The following is a 17,424-nucleotide window of genomic DNA, read 5'->3' on the forward strand; positions in this document are numbered from 1 at the left end:
CAAATAAGGGATAACTAAGAGAAATTTGAATTTTTATCAGCAATAAACTACAAATTCATTTACTTGGCATTTATACTGAATTCCTCCTGAGAAAGGACAACTAGACAGCAGAGAGAATAGAGTGCTAGGCCTGGAATCAGGAAGATTTATCTTCATGAGTTCAAATATAGCCAAGCACTGCTATACTTTATACTAATCTTCTATTTTTTTTCTTTATCTGGGTTCTCTTGCTTGGTTTGGGACCTTGTAATGGGACTCAGTTTAGAAAGAAGGTATTTCTTTTATTTCTTTCTGTCACCTCCTATAGGTTTTTAGGAACAAAGCCATCTTGGATTGATAAATTCATCCATACTCTTCTACATGTGGCAAATGTGAACGTGATTGCAGTAGACTGGGTTTATGGATCCACGGGTGTTTATTACTCAGCTGTGGACAATGTGATAAAACTTGGTCTGGAAATCTCCCAATTCATCAAAAATCTACTGGTAAGAACCAAACAGGATTGCTTGTGTATGGGATGAGGTGGGAGTGTATAGGGCAGGGATTGGGAGTGTTAACACTTCAGATGATGAAGCCTTCCTAGTGTTTGGTTGAAGAGTTTTTATCTCCAAAGGCATAGACTAGATGAAGTAGTCCTTGGGATCTCTGTTGAGTTAAGACTTGTCTTGACTTGGGCAGCTCATTCTAGATATCTCATTCCAGGTGCTTGGTATATCAAAGTCATCTATCCACATCATTGGGGTCAGCCTTGGAGCACACGTTGGAGGAATGGTGGGAAATTTTTATAAAGGCCAGCTAGGAAGGATAACAGGTAACATTCTATCTTGGCTTTCGATCATTCATTTAGAGTTTAGAAACAGTCCCATTAGATTGTAACCTCCTTGAGAACAGGGATTTTTATCTTTCTTGGTAACATCATTGCTTAGTGCAGAACTTGGTAGATATTTAATAAATGCTTTAATAAATGTTTCTTGCCATCTTGACAAACAGTATTAATAGCCCTGAATATAGCTAAGATAAGGAGAAGAGATTATAAAAGCATATTTTTAATTTTAAATAAACACTTCCTTTTAAAACAATGTTATTGTGTTTTATAGCAACACAAACCAGTAAGACTTAGTAGTGGCCTGGCCTTGGAGTCTAGTGATGTGATGACTCAGGGCAAATTATTTGATCTCTTGGTGTCTCAGGCAACCTTCTGAGATTTTAGGTTGCAGAGATGTTGATCTATACTAGTAGAGAGATTTTTCACTGGGAGTTTTCTAAATTGAAAAAAAAATTGTTTTGGTAAAAAAAGAAAAAAACAGTCTAAGAATCTGCATTAGAATCAGGGCTCTGACACATGTGACCTGTGCAACCCCAAATCATTTAATTATTCAAATATTTATTAAGTGCCCACTATGCTCAAGGTAAGGCAGCTAGGTGGCCTAGTGGATAGAGTTCTGGGCTTGGAAACAGGAAAAACTCACCTTCCTAAATCCAATCTGGCCTCAAATACCTAGATCAGTCACTTAACTCTGTTTACCTCAGTTTCTTTTTCTGTTAAATGAGCCGGAAAAGGAAATGGCAAACTACTGCAATATCTTTGCCAAGAAAACCTCAAATGGGATCAAAGAGAGTAATTGTAAACAATCAACAACAACAAAATGTGCAAGGTGTCAGCGGGAATACTAAGGTTTTTTTTTTTAAAATGATCTGGTTTTCTTGCCCTGAAAACACTTATATTCTATAATCAAGTTCCTTAAATTCTCTGGCCTCAGTTTACTTTTTAGTAAAATAATGGAATCCTTTTCACTCTAAATTCTATAATATAATAGTAAACAACTGAACATGTAGTCAGAGGATCTGGTTTTGAGTCCTTGGCTCTGGTACTTACTAGCTAGCTTTGTTACAGTCTCTATGAATTTCAGTTTCTTTATCTATAAAATGGAGAAATTAATACTTGGTACTCTATATTCCAGGGCTGTTGCAAGAAAAATGCTTTGCAAATCTTAAAAGGATTACATAAAATGTGACATTCTCATTCAGTGGTGGTTTGTCATTCTAATTATATAAAGAGGAGCCAACAATAGCCCCAAATTAATTTTCATAAAAAAGGGAAGGGAGAGTATTTCAAATAATTTTAGCTCTAAACTAGTTCTCTCTCAAACAGTCATTAGCTATTTTTCAGTGGGCTCTGAAGGCAATAAGCTTCCTTGGGGTGTGGTCTAATGGGACACTTTGCTAGGTGGGATAAGAAGTAAAGGAAACATCTCCAGGATAATGAATGATCCCCTTTAAATCTTTTGCCCTAGATAGTACCCTTGTTTCCCCACCCTTGTTATAGCTATCCTCTCAGCGATCCTTGCTGGATCTTCATCAGAAAACTGCGATCTTCAAGAAAGCAAAATTCAGTTTCTTGGACCCAACATGCATAGATCTAGAAGCTACAACAATAGTTTCCAGATGACCATTCACTTGTGGCAGGAGATGTTCCTAAAATCAGTGCTTTCTTTTGTAGGTCTGGATCCTGCAGGGCCAGAGTACACCAAGGCTAGCCTTGAAGAACGACTGGATCCTGGGGATGCTTTATTTGTGGAAGCCATTCACACAGATACAGACAGTAAGTTGTGAACTCTTTCCTTCTGGTCCCAGGTATAGTGTTTTTTTGCCATTTCCTTTAACTCATTTTATAGATGAGGAAACTGAGGCAAACAGGCTTAAATGGCTTGCCTTGAGTCACACAGCTAGTAAGTGTGTGAGGCAGATATAAACTTAGGGAGAGGAGTTTTGTTGACTGTATGTCCTATGCTCTATCTACTGTGCCACCTAGCTACCCATTCTAATTATTAAGTATCCCCAAAATTGCTGCTGTAATTATTTTGGTGCATATAAGAACTTTCTTCTTATCAATGCAGTAATGGAATCTCTAGTTCAAAGGGGTTTATAGTCACTTTATTTGAATAATTCCAAATTCCTTTCCAAAATGGCAACACCAAAAAATGAATTGGTGCAATGATCATTCCATAATTCTTCCAACATTGACTATTACTATTTTTGCCAATTTTGAGTTGTAAGATGAAACATTTGGGTTATTTTAAATTTGCATTCCTCTTACTGTTAGTGATTTGGAGCATTTCCAATAACAGTGAATATTTTGTAATTATTCTTTGGAGAATTGTTTGTAACCTTTGCTTATCTATTGGAGAACATCTATTATTAGCCTTCTATACATTTATTAATTGTTTATATATCTTAGATACCAAACCCTCATCAGAGAAATTTAATTCAAAGTTTTTTCCCCTTTCTGCCATTTCCCTTTTTATCCTAAATCCATTAATGTTTATTGTGCAAGAGCTTTTCAATGTTAAGTAATCAGTTATCTATTTTATCTTATAATTGCCTCTGTCTTTTGTTGATTAAATATATCCTTCCCAATCATAACTGTAAGAAATATGTAATCTATTTCTCTTGGTGTAGTAGATAGAGCGCCAAACCTGGAGTCAGAAAAGATTTGAATTCAAATCTGATCTCAGATACAGATACTTAGATATATGACCCTGAGGAAGTCACATACCCCCATTTGCCTCAGTTTTTCATCTGTAAGATAAAGGCACACTGAAGAAAGAAATGGCAAACCATTTCAGTATCTTCCCATAGAGTTGGACACAACTGAACAAGAGCAAGCTTTATAAAATAGTTTGAGACCTGGAAGTGCTATTATCCCTTCATCCCTACTTTTTTTTTCATCTTGTCCTTGATATTCTAGATCTTTTGTTTTTTCAATTAATTTTGTTATTATTTTATAAAATTTTATAAAGTAGTCTCTGAGTATTTTGATTGATGTAGTATTAAAAATGCAAATTAATTGTGGCAATACTGTCATTTTTATTATATTGGCATAACTCAGCTATAAACACTGAATATTTTCAGCTATTTTTCTTTTTTTTTATTGAGCAATTTGCAATCAAATCTACACAATTCTTTTATGTGATTTGATAGATTAATCCTCAGATATTTTATGCTTTGCATTGTTATGTGAAATGAAATTTCTTTTTCTATTATTTCCTCTTTAGTTTTGTTATTATTATATAGAAATGATGCTCATTTTTGAGGGTCTATTTTGTAGCCTGAAACTTTACTAAAGCTATTGTCTCAATTGATATCTTAGCTGATTTCCTAGAATATTACAAGTAAACCATGATATCAGCAAGTGGGGATAGTTTTGTATCAGCTTTACCTATTTATCTCTTTAATTTTTTTCTAATCTTATTGAAATTGCTAGCATTTCTAAAACTATATCAAACAATAATGGGAAGAGTGGACATCTTTGTTTCATTTCCATATTTGTTGGAAAAGGTTCTAGACCATCTCCATTGCATATGATGCATACTTTTAGATATTTGTGATATTTTTAAAAAGGTTCCTGTATACTTACACTTTGTAGGGTTTGGGGCATAAACAGATAAATTTAAAAAATTTTTCTATGCAATTTTGAGAAATATATATTCTTTTGCTGTCTCATTTAGAAGATGGTAGAAATCTTTTAACTCTAATTTTTTCAGGAATTTGTTCAGTTCCATATTTTCCATTTTATTTAACTTTCTATACAAAACAGAAAAGAATATTTAAGTAAGCTGTCATTGTGTTATTGTTTATGTCTTGTAGATAGATAATATTTTCTTTATAAATTTAGATGCTAAGGTATTTGGAGTATATGTTTATTATTAATATTGGTTTATTGTCTGTGGTTCTTTTCAGTAAAATGTCATTTTATTCTTTATCCCTTTTTAGTTTATAAATGTTTGTTTTCGCTTTGTCAGATAGCATGATTATAAATCTTGCTTTCTTGCATTTACTTGGTGTATAGTAAACTTTTTCCCATTCCTTCAGCTTTATTTTGTGTATATCTTTTTTGTTTAATGTAAGCAACAGATTGAGATTTTTTTCCCCTTTATCCAATTTGTCACTCTTTTTCAATTTATTGGATTGTTTAATTCATTCACATTTAAAGTTATGAGGGGTTTATATTTTCTTCCATCTGTTTCTAATATTGGGGTTTTTTTAGGTTATGATTTTTCCCTCTTATGCTGCAAATACTGTATAATGTTCCTTTAGATATTTTACCTTTAAGGTGACTGTTTCTACTGGCTCTTTTCCTTTCATCTTTGATCCCCTTTTCTCATTCATTTCCCCTATGTCTTTGGCATTTTGCTTATTAGTTTTTTTCTCTTCTGCTTTTAATCTGAAAAATTAGTTCTTTTCTTTTCTTCCTCTCAGCTAGATAAAATTTCCCCTTCCTCTCCTTTTCTTTTTTCTATCCCTTTATAAAAAAGGAGTTTTTAATGTCTTCATTGTCTATCCTTTCTTTCTGTCTAGTGTAGACATTTTTTCTGATTCATGATTCCTATAATTATCTGATCTCTCTCTTCATTTAATGATGAGATTATCTGATCTCTCCATATTTCTCTTATAGTTGAAATTTTCAAAGTATTCATTTTGGATACTCTTCTCTAGGCAGTTTCTGCCACTGTCTGGTAACATCAATCTTGTATATACTCCTTTTCCACCACCCCTCATTTCCAGAACAATACCAGTTATTTGAGGTATCAACGAGGACACTTCCCTATGACAGAGCCCTTCCTGAAGACCTGGATTTACATCTGGTCTCAGACACTTTACAGTAACTGCTGTGTGACCTTAGCTAAGTTATTTAACCCCAACTGCCTTCCCAAAAAAATAAAAATAAAAAGTCATCTGTATCCTTCACTGGTTTCCTTTCTTCCTCCATTTTCCTTAGTTCTTCTCTCTAGGTCCATGCTTGCCCACTCTGGGGATAATTGCCCCTAGGAATTCCAATTTCCCCTTTCCTAATGTATGACAAGTGGGCTTTTCAAGCACAAAATTCCAAATCCATATCTAATATAAGGTTCCCATCTCCCTTACAAACCATTTTTCTTCATCTATAGGAGCAATCATCAGTGGAATTCCCACTGCCAAAACAAGATCTCCTTCTTTTCCCCCACATTTCAATTCCTCCTTCTTACTCTTTCCATTATTCTGTAAGCTCTTTTTGAGACATTAAAAGTCACCTTCCTCTCATTAGATTTTAAGAAGGCATATCACATGTTCCTCTCTATACCTCTGCTGAGCAATTTTATGTCTTCTTCCATGTTGTTATATATTCTCACAAAAACAAACAAACAAACAAAACATTGATTCACTAGTAGATACGATGTTGCCCCGTTATGGTAATGCCTTTGTCCTACATCTTCACTGTTACCTCCTCAGGTCTTTGTCTCCTTGTGTACTCTAAAAGTACCCAGAATGAATGCCTTGAAAATTTCAACTATAAGAGAAATATGGAGAGATGATCACATTTCTGATGAGATCAGATAATCTCATCATTATCTGAAGAGAGATCAGATAATTATAGGAGTCATGAATCAGAATAAGCATCTACACGAGACAGAAATTTGTTACTGCTCTCTCTGCTTCCACTTTGTTGTTACTGAGGATCTTTCTCCTGATGACTTGCAGAACTTGTGGTTTCAAAAATGAATTGTTAAATTTAAGATTTAAATTTAAATTCAAATTATGTTTTTATTCTATTTTTTCTCATTTACATATAAAAACAATTTTGATATTTTTAAAAATAAATTTTGAGTTCCAAGTTTCCTACTAATCCTCCCTACTCCTTTAGAAGGCAAGCATTTTGATATAAATTATATAGGTACAGTCATGCAAAACATACTTCCATATTAGCCATGATGAAAAAGAGAAAATTGATCAAAAATGGGGAGGAGGGGGATAAATGCTCCAATAAATTGGAGATTGCAATTTTTGTTTTTTCCCCCTGAAATAATCTGTGAATTTTTAAAATTGATATTTCAGTTTTTATATTCAGAAGTTCTAGGAAATCCTTCTCTATTTTTTCCTGCATTATGATATTAAGATTATTATTTTAGTGGTTCTGTCATATTCCTTTGAGGGGCTGGTGTTCCTTAGATTGGATCTGTATACCACATCCTTAATAACATTGTTTTCCTTGAATAGAAAGAATATTTTGTTTTAATATTTTTGTTTTTGCCTCCTCTTCTGGATTGTCCTTCATTTCTGTTTATTTTTATTCTCAATCTATATTTCTCTTTCATTTCTTTGGTAAGATTTGTCATTATGGACCTCGTTTTTCTATTTTGTTCATTATTTTTGATGTGTAAGACATAAATACTGCCCTTATAATTCTCATTTTACTTTCGGAATACTCAGAAACAGTTTATTGTGATATCATGTTATTCTCATATTCTACAGTGTCCTCTGTCTGTCTCATCAAGTGTTGGATTGTTTTCCCTTTTTTTTTTGCAGTATTTATTTATTTATAGATACTTAAAAATATTTACTAGTTATAGAAGACATATTTCCTTATGTTGTAAATGTCTTCCTTATTTATTTCTGTGCTTATGTTCAAGTCTTTTGAGTTTTCTTCTTCTTGAAATCCTTTGAATCTTGAAATTCTTTCCTGTCACTCACTTTCTGATTCTTTCCCCTTTAAGGGCAGCTGCATATCAAAATGTCTCAGACACTTTCGTACTGGACAATATGACTTGGTCCCTTTCCCAAATGACTTGGGTGATCAGAAATGTTCTTAGCTAGAAGTTGTCCTTTTTCTCAGTCTTACTGGAGGGCTGCATAAAACCTACTTACACACAGTGTCTGGTTCTGCTGTCCCTTCATGCTTCCTTTTGGCAGTTCAGAGAGATCTTATGTTGGTGGTTCCATAGGGTTGTTCACCTCCACACTGGCAATTCAGAGTTTGCACCACAGGTGCTAGGGGATTTTATTCCCCAGCATGAAGGGGTGCCATCTGTGACACTGGCTTTCTGGTGATGCCTAAGCAAACTTCAATAGCTTGGAGCAAAGATCTTGATAACAGTAGAAAGAGGGAAGAGGGACTGGAATGTGGGGCTCAGTTTATCTCTAAGCCTTCACCCATGTGTCAGGTCCTTGGGTCTGATAGTGCAGTGTTGATACCCATCACCATAGTTTGGAAGGTAGAGAAGATGTATTGAGTAAGTTCAGGATCAGTAAGTTTCTCTTAATGTTTTTCTTTGCCTTTTTTTTGAATTAAAGGTGTCCTAGGACATGGAGTCAACTAAAGTTTATTTTTGGTGCACAGTTTCTCTTTTGGAAAAGTTTGAGAGAACATGGGGGACAAGAGAAAATGCCTAGTCCTCCATATTGTTTCTCATGTGACCTCTCCATCACCTACTTAAGTCTAGATAATTAGCAAAACAAAACATGAAGCCACAATTTATAGCTTGTGCCAATTTCTAGATATAAATACTCCCTTTGAAAATTTAACAATCTTTTCTCAAGAGCTTGTTCCAGCATAACTTCAGGAAATATATTTTTTTAATTACAAAAAGTGAAGTTCTTCAAAATATGGAACTCTGCTATATGATCATAGACCTAGAGCTAGAAAGGACATCAAAGGCTATCTTGTCCAAACTACTCATTTTATAAATGAGAAAATAAAGGATGTCTTGTTCAAGATCACATAGATCAGGCAGGGTTGGGACCAGGTCTTCTGTTCCCAGAATTAATGTCTCATATATAATCTGCCCAGTATACTTTCAAGTTTGGCAATAGACTCATTTAAAGTTTGTTTTCCCCAACTCTCAGGGGAAACACAAGCTCCTTTGGGCCCCAAAGATGCTAATAAATTAATGATTTCTTTCAGATTTGGGTATCCGGATTCCAGTAGGACATGTGGACTACTTTGTCAATGGTGGCCAAGACCAGCCAGGATGTCCCTCGTTTATTCATGCAGGTATATTAACATGTGACATCATAGATTAAGAATGAGAAAGAATGACAGAGGCTATCAGGTACAGCTCCCTCATCTTACACATAAGGAAACTGAGACCCAGGTAGATTAAACAATTTGCCCCAAATCATACAAGTAATGAGAATCAGAGGTGGGATTTGAAGCTGGATTTCCTGATTCCAAAGCCAGTGCTCTTTCAACAATCAGATTATTAAGAAAGGAAGTCCTTATATTTTCTCTTAACTCAAGAAATAACTGATAAGCACTGTTTTCCACTGAAATAAGCTCCTCTAGGTCACAAGGGCTGACTACAATTTCTTTTAAAATTGTCTAATATACTTAGGATGATTTTTTTAAAGAATTTTTTTCATTTAGATGTAAAAACAATTTTTGATACTTTTAAAAATAAATTTTGAGTTCCAAATTCCCTACCAACCCTCTCCACTCTTTTAGAAAACAATCATTTTTATTTCAATTATACAAGTATAATCATACAAAACATATTTCCATATTAGCCATATTGCAAAAGAGAAAATTGATCAAAAAACGGGGAGGGGAAATAGAACAAGTAAAAAAAATATGCTTCAATATGCATTTAGACTTTTTTAGTTTTTTCTTTGAAGCATGTTACTTTAAATCCTTTGGAATTGTCTTATAGTGCTGTATTGCTGAGAATAGCTAAGTCATTCATAGCTGATCATTATGCAATATTGCTGTTACTGTTATAATGATCTCCTGTTTCTATTCATTTCACTTTGAATCAGTTCATGTAAGTCTTTCCAGGTTTTTCTGACATCTTCCTGCTCATCATTTCTTATACAATCATATATCACAACTTGTTCAGTCTTTCCCCAATTGATGGGCACCCCTTTAACTTCCAATTTTTTTCCAGGATTAAAAAAAAAGCTACTATAAATATTTTTGTATATATAAGACTTATTCCTTTGATCTCTTTAGGATACAGGCCTAGTAGTGGTATTGCTGGATCAAAGGATATAGATAGATTTTTTTTAGCCTTTTAGACATAGTTTAAAATGATATTTTGAACAAGGAAGAATATAGGGGATATTGAACAGGTGCCTGATCCTGGGTAACAGAACTAAAACTAGATATTTTTGAGTCTGGGCTACAATCTAGAGTACCCACGATAGTTCTGAAGAATCCCAACCACTCTTTAACTAATCACCTAAAGCTAGAAACACCTCTCTCCTCTTGGGTCACATTTACAACATCCAAGTACGATGGCTCTCAGTGGCCTAATAGTTGGGTTGTGGGGTGGGGAAGTGAGAAATATCTATGTGGATGACTAAGATGAACATAAAAATGAACTCTGTGGGAGACTTGAGGAGATTTTTTCAGGGTGACAAACAGAGTCATTTTAAGAAAGTGGTATAGAATTTCCAACTAGATGAGCAGGCAGCTGCTCTCTCCTTAGCACTTTCTCCAAGAAGTAGAAAAGTCCAGAAGGCACAGCTTGAGATAACTCTATCTGTCATCAATCTATTACTAATTGATATTAATGTAATATATATAGTTTATTCCCTACATATTAAGAATCCTTAGCCATGAGCATAATTCAACTATTTTTTTAGGATGGAAGTCTAGACCTCTAATTTCATTGGTAAAGGGGTGAAAGGAACCCTATCCTTATGTAGAATTCCTTTTACTGATTCAAATCAGCAAATTATTTATAAGGAATAATATTACGGAGTCTTCTGAGACATACAGGTCAAGTACTCATGCTTACCTATGTTTACATAACTGGTATATATCAGAAGCAAAGGAGGCAGCTAGATGGCTTAATGGATAGAAGGCTGGGTCTGGAATCAAGAAGATCTGAGTTCAAATCCAGCTCAGATACTTACTAATTTTGTGACCCTGGGCACACTTCTGTTTCCTTTAATCTACTACAGAAGAAAATGGTGAAGCACTCCAGAATCCTTAACAAAGGGCAGCTAGGTGGTAAATGAACAGAGTGCTGAGCCTAAGGTCAGGAAAATTCATACCTTCCTGAGTTCAAATCTGGTCTCAAACATTTACAAGCTATGTCACCTTGGCCATGTCACTCACTTAACCCTGTATGCCTCAGTTTCCTCATCTGGAAAATGAGCTGGAAAAGAAAATGGCAAACCACTGCCATATCTCTGCCAAGAAAACCCCAAATGGGGAATCAGATAGAACTAAATAACAGCCCCACCTTTTCCTGCTCGCCTTTTAACCCACCTTGGGTACCCTGCCAACCCCTGTGGTGCCTCCACAAAAACGTCTCCCATTGAGTATATTTTTATGTTTACCTTAGTCAACCACATAAATATTTCTTGCTTCCCCACCCCAACTGTCAGGCAACTGAAAAACCATCTTTTGGGTTTTTTTTTTTAATTAAAGCTTTTTATTTTCAAACATATGCAAAACATATTTCAAAATATACTCACCCTTGCAAAACCTTGTGTTCCAAATTTTTTCCCTCCCTTCTCCCCACTCCCTCCTCTAGATGGCAAATAATCCAATGTATGTTAAACATGTGCAATTCTTCTATACATATTTCTACAATTATCATGCTGCACAAGAAAAATCAGATCAAAAAAGGGAAAAAATGGTTAAAAAAAAAAAAAAAAAAAAGCAAAATGTAAGCAAACAAAAAGAGTGAGAATGCTATGTTGTGGTCCACATTCAGTTCCCACAATCCTCTCTCTGGGTGTTGATGGCTTTCTTCATCACAAGACCTTTAGAACTGGCCTGAATCACCTCATTGTTGAAAAGAGTCCTGTCCATTAGAACTGATCATCCTATCTTCTTGTTGTGCTGTGTACAATGTCAAGAACTATTTTACTTGGATATTGCAAGTGTGGCTTAGTCAGTAGCCAAAACCCTAGTAGAGAAAGGTTTTGCTGGCTCAGTAAGAAGACTATTATGTAGGCCATTTACATAGTGTAGTGAGTTTGTATCATTGGATTTGAAGTCAAGGAACCAGGATTTGCTTTTGGGCAAATCTCCCAGTTTCCTCAGGCTTGAGTTTCAGCATCTATAAAGTCAGAATTCTTAAAGATGATCTCCAAAAACTATTCCTAGTCTAGCATCTTACTATTATTAGAGGTGATACCAGTCAGGAGTTAAGAATGAATGTCTCATTTTCATTTTCTCTGAAGGTTCTCCCAGAGTTTACCACGTTTATTTTCTTTGCAAAACAAGAGGCAGTTTAACCTATCTGATAAGAAGTTGGTCTCTAAATGGGTGTAATTTGTTCAATTGCACCTTTTAATCTCTCAGAGTCCCAGAAACACCTAAAACCATAAATGGCTGGGATACGTGTTCATATTGATAGAAGTTCCTCACCCTGAGATCCTGATGTAAGTCCAGTCTCTGCCTCTTACCCAGACCACCCTCCACAAAAAAAATAATAATACAAGGAGCACAGGGTGAGAAACCAGTGGTTGACCTTCTCAAGTGGAAGCATGCAGGTTAGAATATAGAAATTTCAACCATTTTAGGCAGCTAGGTAACCAAGCAAATAAAGAACCAGGTTTGGAATTTCAAAAAAACCCTAAATTCAGATCGTGCTTCAGGCACTGACTAACTTTGTAGACCTGGGCAAACATTTTAACCTCTGTTTGCCTCAGTTTCCTCAACTGTAAAATGGAAATAATAACAGCACCTACTTCACAGAAGGAGATCAATGAGATAAAAACATTCTTAGCACAAAGTTTTAATAAATACAAATTAATTAATTAAAAATAACTTAATAAATGTTTATTCCCTCTCTTTCTCTCCTTGGTGAAGTCATCTGTTTACCTGTTCTGAAGAGCAGGCTACTCTGTCGTGTGGGATCAGATCCAGTATAAGCCATATTGCTTAACATTCAAAGTAGTATTTCAGTGGGGGAAGTCCCAAATACTTATAATCTGTCAAAGATGAAGGATAGTTACTGGTAGTCAGTAGAGAGGGGGAATTTCCATCTGCCTTCTTCTCTTACCTCATTTTTATGTTTCTGCTCAGGTTACAACTATCTGATTTGTGACCACATGAGAGCCGTTCATCTCTACATCAGTGCATTGGAGAATTCCTGTCCACTCATAGCCTTTCCTTGTACCAGCTTCAAGGATTTCCTTTCAGGAGATTGTCTGGATTGTGCTAACCCTTTTCGGCATTCCTGTCCCAGAATCGGTAAAGTCTTCACCTCTGCTGGGGAAAGTTCAAGCCCAACTCTAAGTTCAGATCCCTTGTGGTCAAAAGCAATCTTTTCCTCAAAGGAAAACAGTAAACAACAAAAGAAATTCTGAACCAATTCTAATTCATAGAGTTATAGTCTGTGTTCACCTCCCTACCCTCCTCTGATTCAGCCAGGGGCATTTCCAATCATCCTGATCCATGTCTTCTATTGGACTCAGATGGCTCTCGGAGGGAAAGTGAACAGCCCTCTCTCACTGAAAGCCAATTCACTTGCATGTCATAGCATCACCTCTTTGATTCACTTATTTACTTGTTCATTCATTCTACCACTATTGTATCAGAGGTGCTAGAACATAATAGCAATCAAGAATAGCACTTTGACTCAGAGGACTGATAGATTTGAAATCAGACAATTTGGCTTCAAATTGCAACCCTGATATGTATTTACTTTGTGAGCTTGGACCAAGTCATTTAACTTCTCTTAGTTTGGGGATTTAGCTGTAAAATAAAGTAAAATAAAGTATCAAACTCCCTTAAAGGCAGAATTAGATTAAAAGATATATTATGACATCATAATATATAATATGATATAAAATCTGTTTTATGATATAATACACATTATATTATATCATAATATGATATATAATATATATAATATGAAAATACATACCAGCATATAATATGTGATATAATATATAACATGACAAAAATATTTTATAATATAAAATGTATTTTATGATATGATAATATATAACATAATCATATATTATATTATAATAATATATAACATGATATAATAATATATAGCATGATTTATAATATATTATAATAAAATAATGTATACTATGATATATAATACATGTTATGTTGTAATAAATATATACCAACACAAATGAATATGTATATACATACATACATGCACACACATACATATAAGTAATTTATCAACTTGCAGTTTTCTAAGTCAATATTCAGCCTGCATGAATACACCTCTATTTGAGTTTGACACTGAAATAGATGACTTCTAAATTATCTTCCAGCTCTAATTATTTTGATCTTTTGATTCTCACAACAGATAAGTGATGATAGCAACTCATTTCTATGGAATCTTAAGCTTTAGAAACCACATTTCTATATAGTGAAAGGAGATGATTCCCCTTACCTTCCCCAGCCTAGCTAATGCAATCACAAGATGTTGCAGTGATCAGAGTTCTGGGCACTGAATTCAGTCTCAGACGCTTACTAGCTGGGCAAAGAATAGATAACAGAGAAGAGATGTTAATATAGTAAAGACAATGTGAAGGGGTGTCTCTGTCTTATTATTCCTTTACAGAGGATGAAGTAATTTCCCAGATAGAATTATAGAAATATTTTGCCCTTGGCTCGCTGTAGATTGGCTTTTAAAAAGGTAGGATTGCCAGTTCTCCAGTAGTTCAAGGAAGTAAACTACTTTATGAAATGAAACTCCTGATCTTCTATCAGAAAGGAGGAAGAAGTTTCTGTCTATTCTCCCCTCTTAGGGAAGATGTCTTCTACAGAACTACTTGCCCAGTAAGAAATAGCATATCTAGTACAGAGGAAGGAAAAAGTCGAGGTAAGTGAAAGAAGCTCTTAAATGAATGTAAACCCTGGTAGACAAAAAGAGAGCTACCATGGATTCAAGAAAGGATTAGGGAGCAGCTAGGTGGCTCAGTGGATAGAGCACCTGCCCTGAAGTCAGGAGGATCTGAGTTCAAATCTGGCTTCAGACATATAACACTTCCTAGCTGTGTGACCCTGGGCAAGTCACTTACCCCCAATTGCTTCAGTTAAAAAAAAAAATAGATCTTTAAATCATAAGTTGAACTGAGACCAAGAGAAATCTCAGGAAGCCCAGGAGGGAGCAATTGAGGATACCAAGAGGGAAAAAAAAAGTATCTCAAGGCTCTTTAGGGTGAAGGGGACAAGTTAGCTGCCTTGACTGCACATGTTCCTTCCATGTTATATCTCACTAACAGCATGCTGTATATAGGCCCAATTTTCCCACTGATACTGTGTATATCTGTAGGAGAATGTGTTTGGGGATAATTTGGGGAAGTATCTCATAGTTGTTCTTACTAATCATCTTGTAAATGTCTTTTCTTTGAGTTAATTATATTTGCTGATTGACTGAAAGGTAAGTACCTTGGTGGGAATTGGTTCATTATTATTTTTGAAGTGGGAATTCATAGATAGCTTTAAATGCAGAGCAGTATCAGCCAGCATTTGGAGAAAGAACTCAGTTTGTAAGTGCCATTGGAAAAAGGCACTTACAACAACCCTATGAGATAGGTACTCCAGGAATTATAACCCCCATTTGGCAGATAAGGAAACTGAGGCTAAAAAAGGCTTGCCCATATTCACCTAGAAAAGAGCCCTGAGTTGTTGTGTGACTAAAGAGATGTTACATTCCAGAGATTCTGTGGAAAAAGAAATTATGCAGTTTGGCAACTGATTGTGGAATTAGTGTGGTGACAATGAGGTTATGAACCTGGGTAACTGAATAATGGGGGTTTCCTCCACAGTAAAAGAAAAGTTTGTAAGAGGGGTGGGTTTGAGGGAAAGGAACAAATAATTGTATTTTGGACATGTTAAGTCTGAGTTGTCTAAATTTCATCCAGTTCAAAATGCCCTATAGGCAATTGGTAATGTTGCCCTGGAACTCAAGAGAGAGATTAGGGTTGGATATTTAGATCTGAGAATCATCTATCTAAACATGAAAATTGAACCCAGAGGAGATGGTAAAAGTATACACACACACACACACACACACACACTCACATATCACACACACACACACACACACACACACACACTCACATATCCAAGACAGAGCACTGGGGAGTTTCTACATGTGACATGAATGAAGATACATCAAAATAGACCAACAAGGAAGAGTTTGACAGTTCTCAATATTCCAAACTTCAGTATTTGAGAAAATATGCAGAAGGTGATCAACAATCTTAAAGGTTGCATATAGATCTGAGAAATGAGAAAAGTCATTGTGTTTGACAATGAAAAGATCTTTGTTAACTTTGGAAGGAGCAGTTTTATGTGAATGATGAAGTCAGAAGCCGGATTTTAGAGGGTTTTTAATAGAATGAAAGGACAGTAAAGTAAAGCTTGGCCAAGAAGAATAGATAAGGGAGGAGAGTAAGCAGGAATCATCAGATCAAGTGAGGGTTTTTTTAGGAAGTGAAGACTTCACAGTGTTTGTAGACAACAGGAAAGAGGTCAGAAGACAGGAAAAGGTTAAAAAATGAGACAGAGACAGATAGATAGTTAGAGGGAAGAGAGGGGGGGAGAGAACAAAGAGAGAAAACAGAAAAAGAGAAGATAGAGAACACACACAGAGAAAGAAATATAGAAATAGAGGAACTAGAAATCATCATGAAGATACATAAAATATTTGAGAGTAGTGATGCATAAAGATGCAATGATTAAAAACTATGATTAGATAATAAAATTTTAGAGTTCTTGAACATAGGAAGTGGAACAATTTGTGGTTAATGACAAGGTTAAGGGTGTGATTACGCTGCTTGTAAGTAACTGAGGTTGAGTGGAGGAGGAGGTCATGGGATTGAGTAGACTGAGGAACTGGGAATTCAATGTATTTGAGGGAACATCAATATATTTTTTGAAATCCCATAATATGAGAATAGGAGTTGGGGTAGAGAAGGGGACTGTCAGATAAGAGGCATTGAACCTACTGAGAAAGAAAAGAAACTGTTTTGGGAGTCAGTAAATAATGGGTGCCAAGATCTGGATTAGGTGACAAATTTAGATAGAGCAAACTTCAAGGGAGAAATTTCTGAATGAAGATTGTAGAATATTCCAACTCCTTCAATGGGCCAGTGCTGGAAAGAGTAGCTCAAAAAGCAATGACATGGAAGGATCCAGTCTTTGTGATTGTCAGGAAATAAAGGGAGCATGAGATGAGAGACACTGCTAAACAACAAATGTTGGTTCATTTGGGCCTTATAACAATTCTGTGAGGTAGGTACTATTATCCCCATTTTATAGATGAGGTCACTGACTTTACTGACAGACAGAAGTTAAGTGACTTGCTCGGGAATCATACAGCTAATCCATATTTGAGTTCAGGTCTCCATGATTCCAGGCCTAAATCTAGGCCTGAATGTGCTATTCAGGAAGAGATGAAGTAGGACCATGTGGATTGAAATAGATGTAAACAACTCTGGTTGGGGAAGAAAACTTATTTTTCTAAAGATAAAGGTTTAATACCTTTGGGATGGAGAAAACATATAGGGGATAGTAGGGAAGGGGAGGGATTCATCTAAGCAGAAAATCAGTGGTTTGGAAGTCTCGCTGATGAGGGCAGCTGCTTACAAGGTTCAAGGTTTGCTCATCCTGTCCTCAGCACAGCTCCTATTTCTGGAGACAGAAGGCAGTGTTGTTGTGTCCTAGGGTAT

General features: G+C 35.5%; 1 protein-coding gene across 1 annotated transcript in view; it reads left to right on the forward strand.

Annotated features, from left to right (window-relative positions):
- The window catches only part of PLA1A (phospholipase A1 member A), a 53,666-nt gene that overhangs the window by 20,642 nt on the left and 15,600 nt on the right, over window positions 1-17,424 (forward strand). The window contains exons 3-7 of the mRNA XM_051985334.1: window positions 308-485; window positions 703-811; window positions 2,501-2,602; window positions 8,720-8,809; window positions 12,800-12,967. Coding sequence (XP_051841294.1) covers window positions 308-485; window positions 703-811; window positions 2,501-2,602; window positions 8,720-8,809; window positions 12,800-12,967 — 647 coding nt within the window. The remainder of the gene's footprint in view (window positions 1-307; window positions 486-702; window positions 812-2,500; window positions 2,603-8,719; window positions 8,810-12,799; window positions 12,968-17,424) is intronic.

The sequence above is a fragment of the Antechinus flavipes genome, chromosome 3 (genome assembly GCF_016432865.1).
Source record: "Antechinus flavipes isolate AdamAnt ecotype Samford, QLD, Australia chromosome 3, AdamAnt_v2, whole genome shotgun sequence".
NCBI lineage: Eukaryota > Metazoa > Chordata > Mammalia > Dasyuromorphia > Dasyuridae > Antechinus > Antechinus flavipes.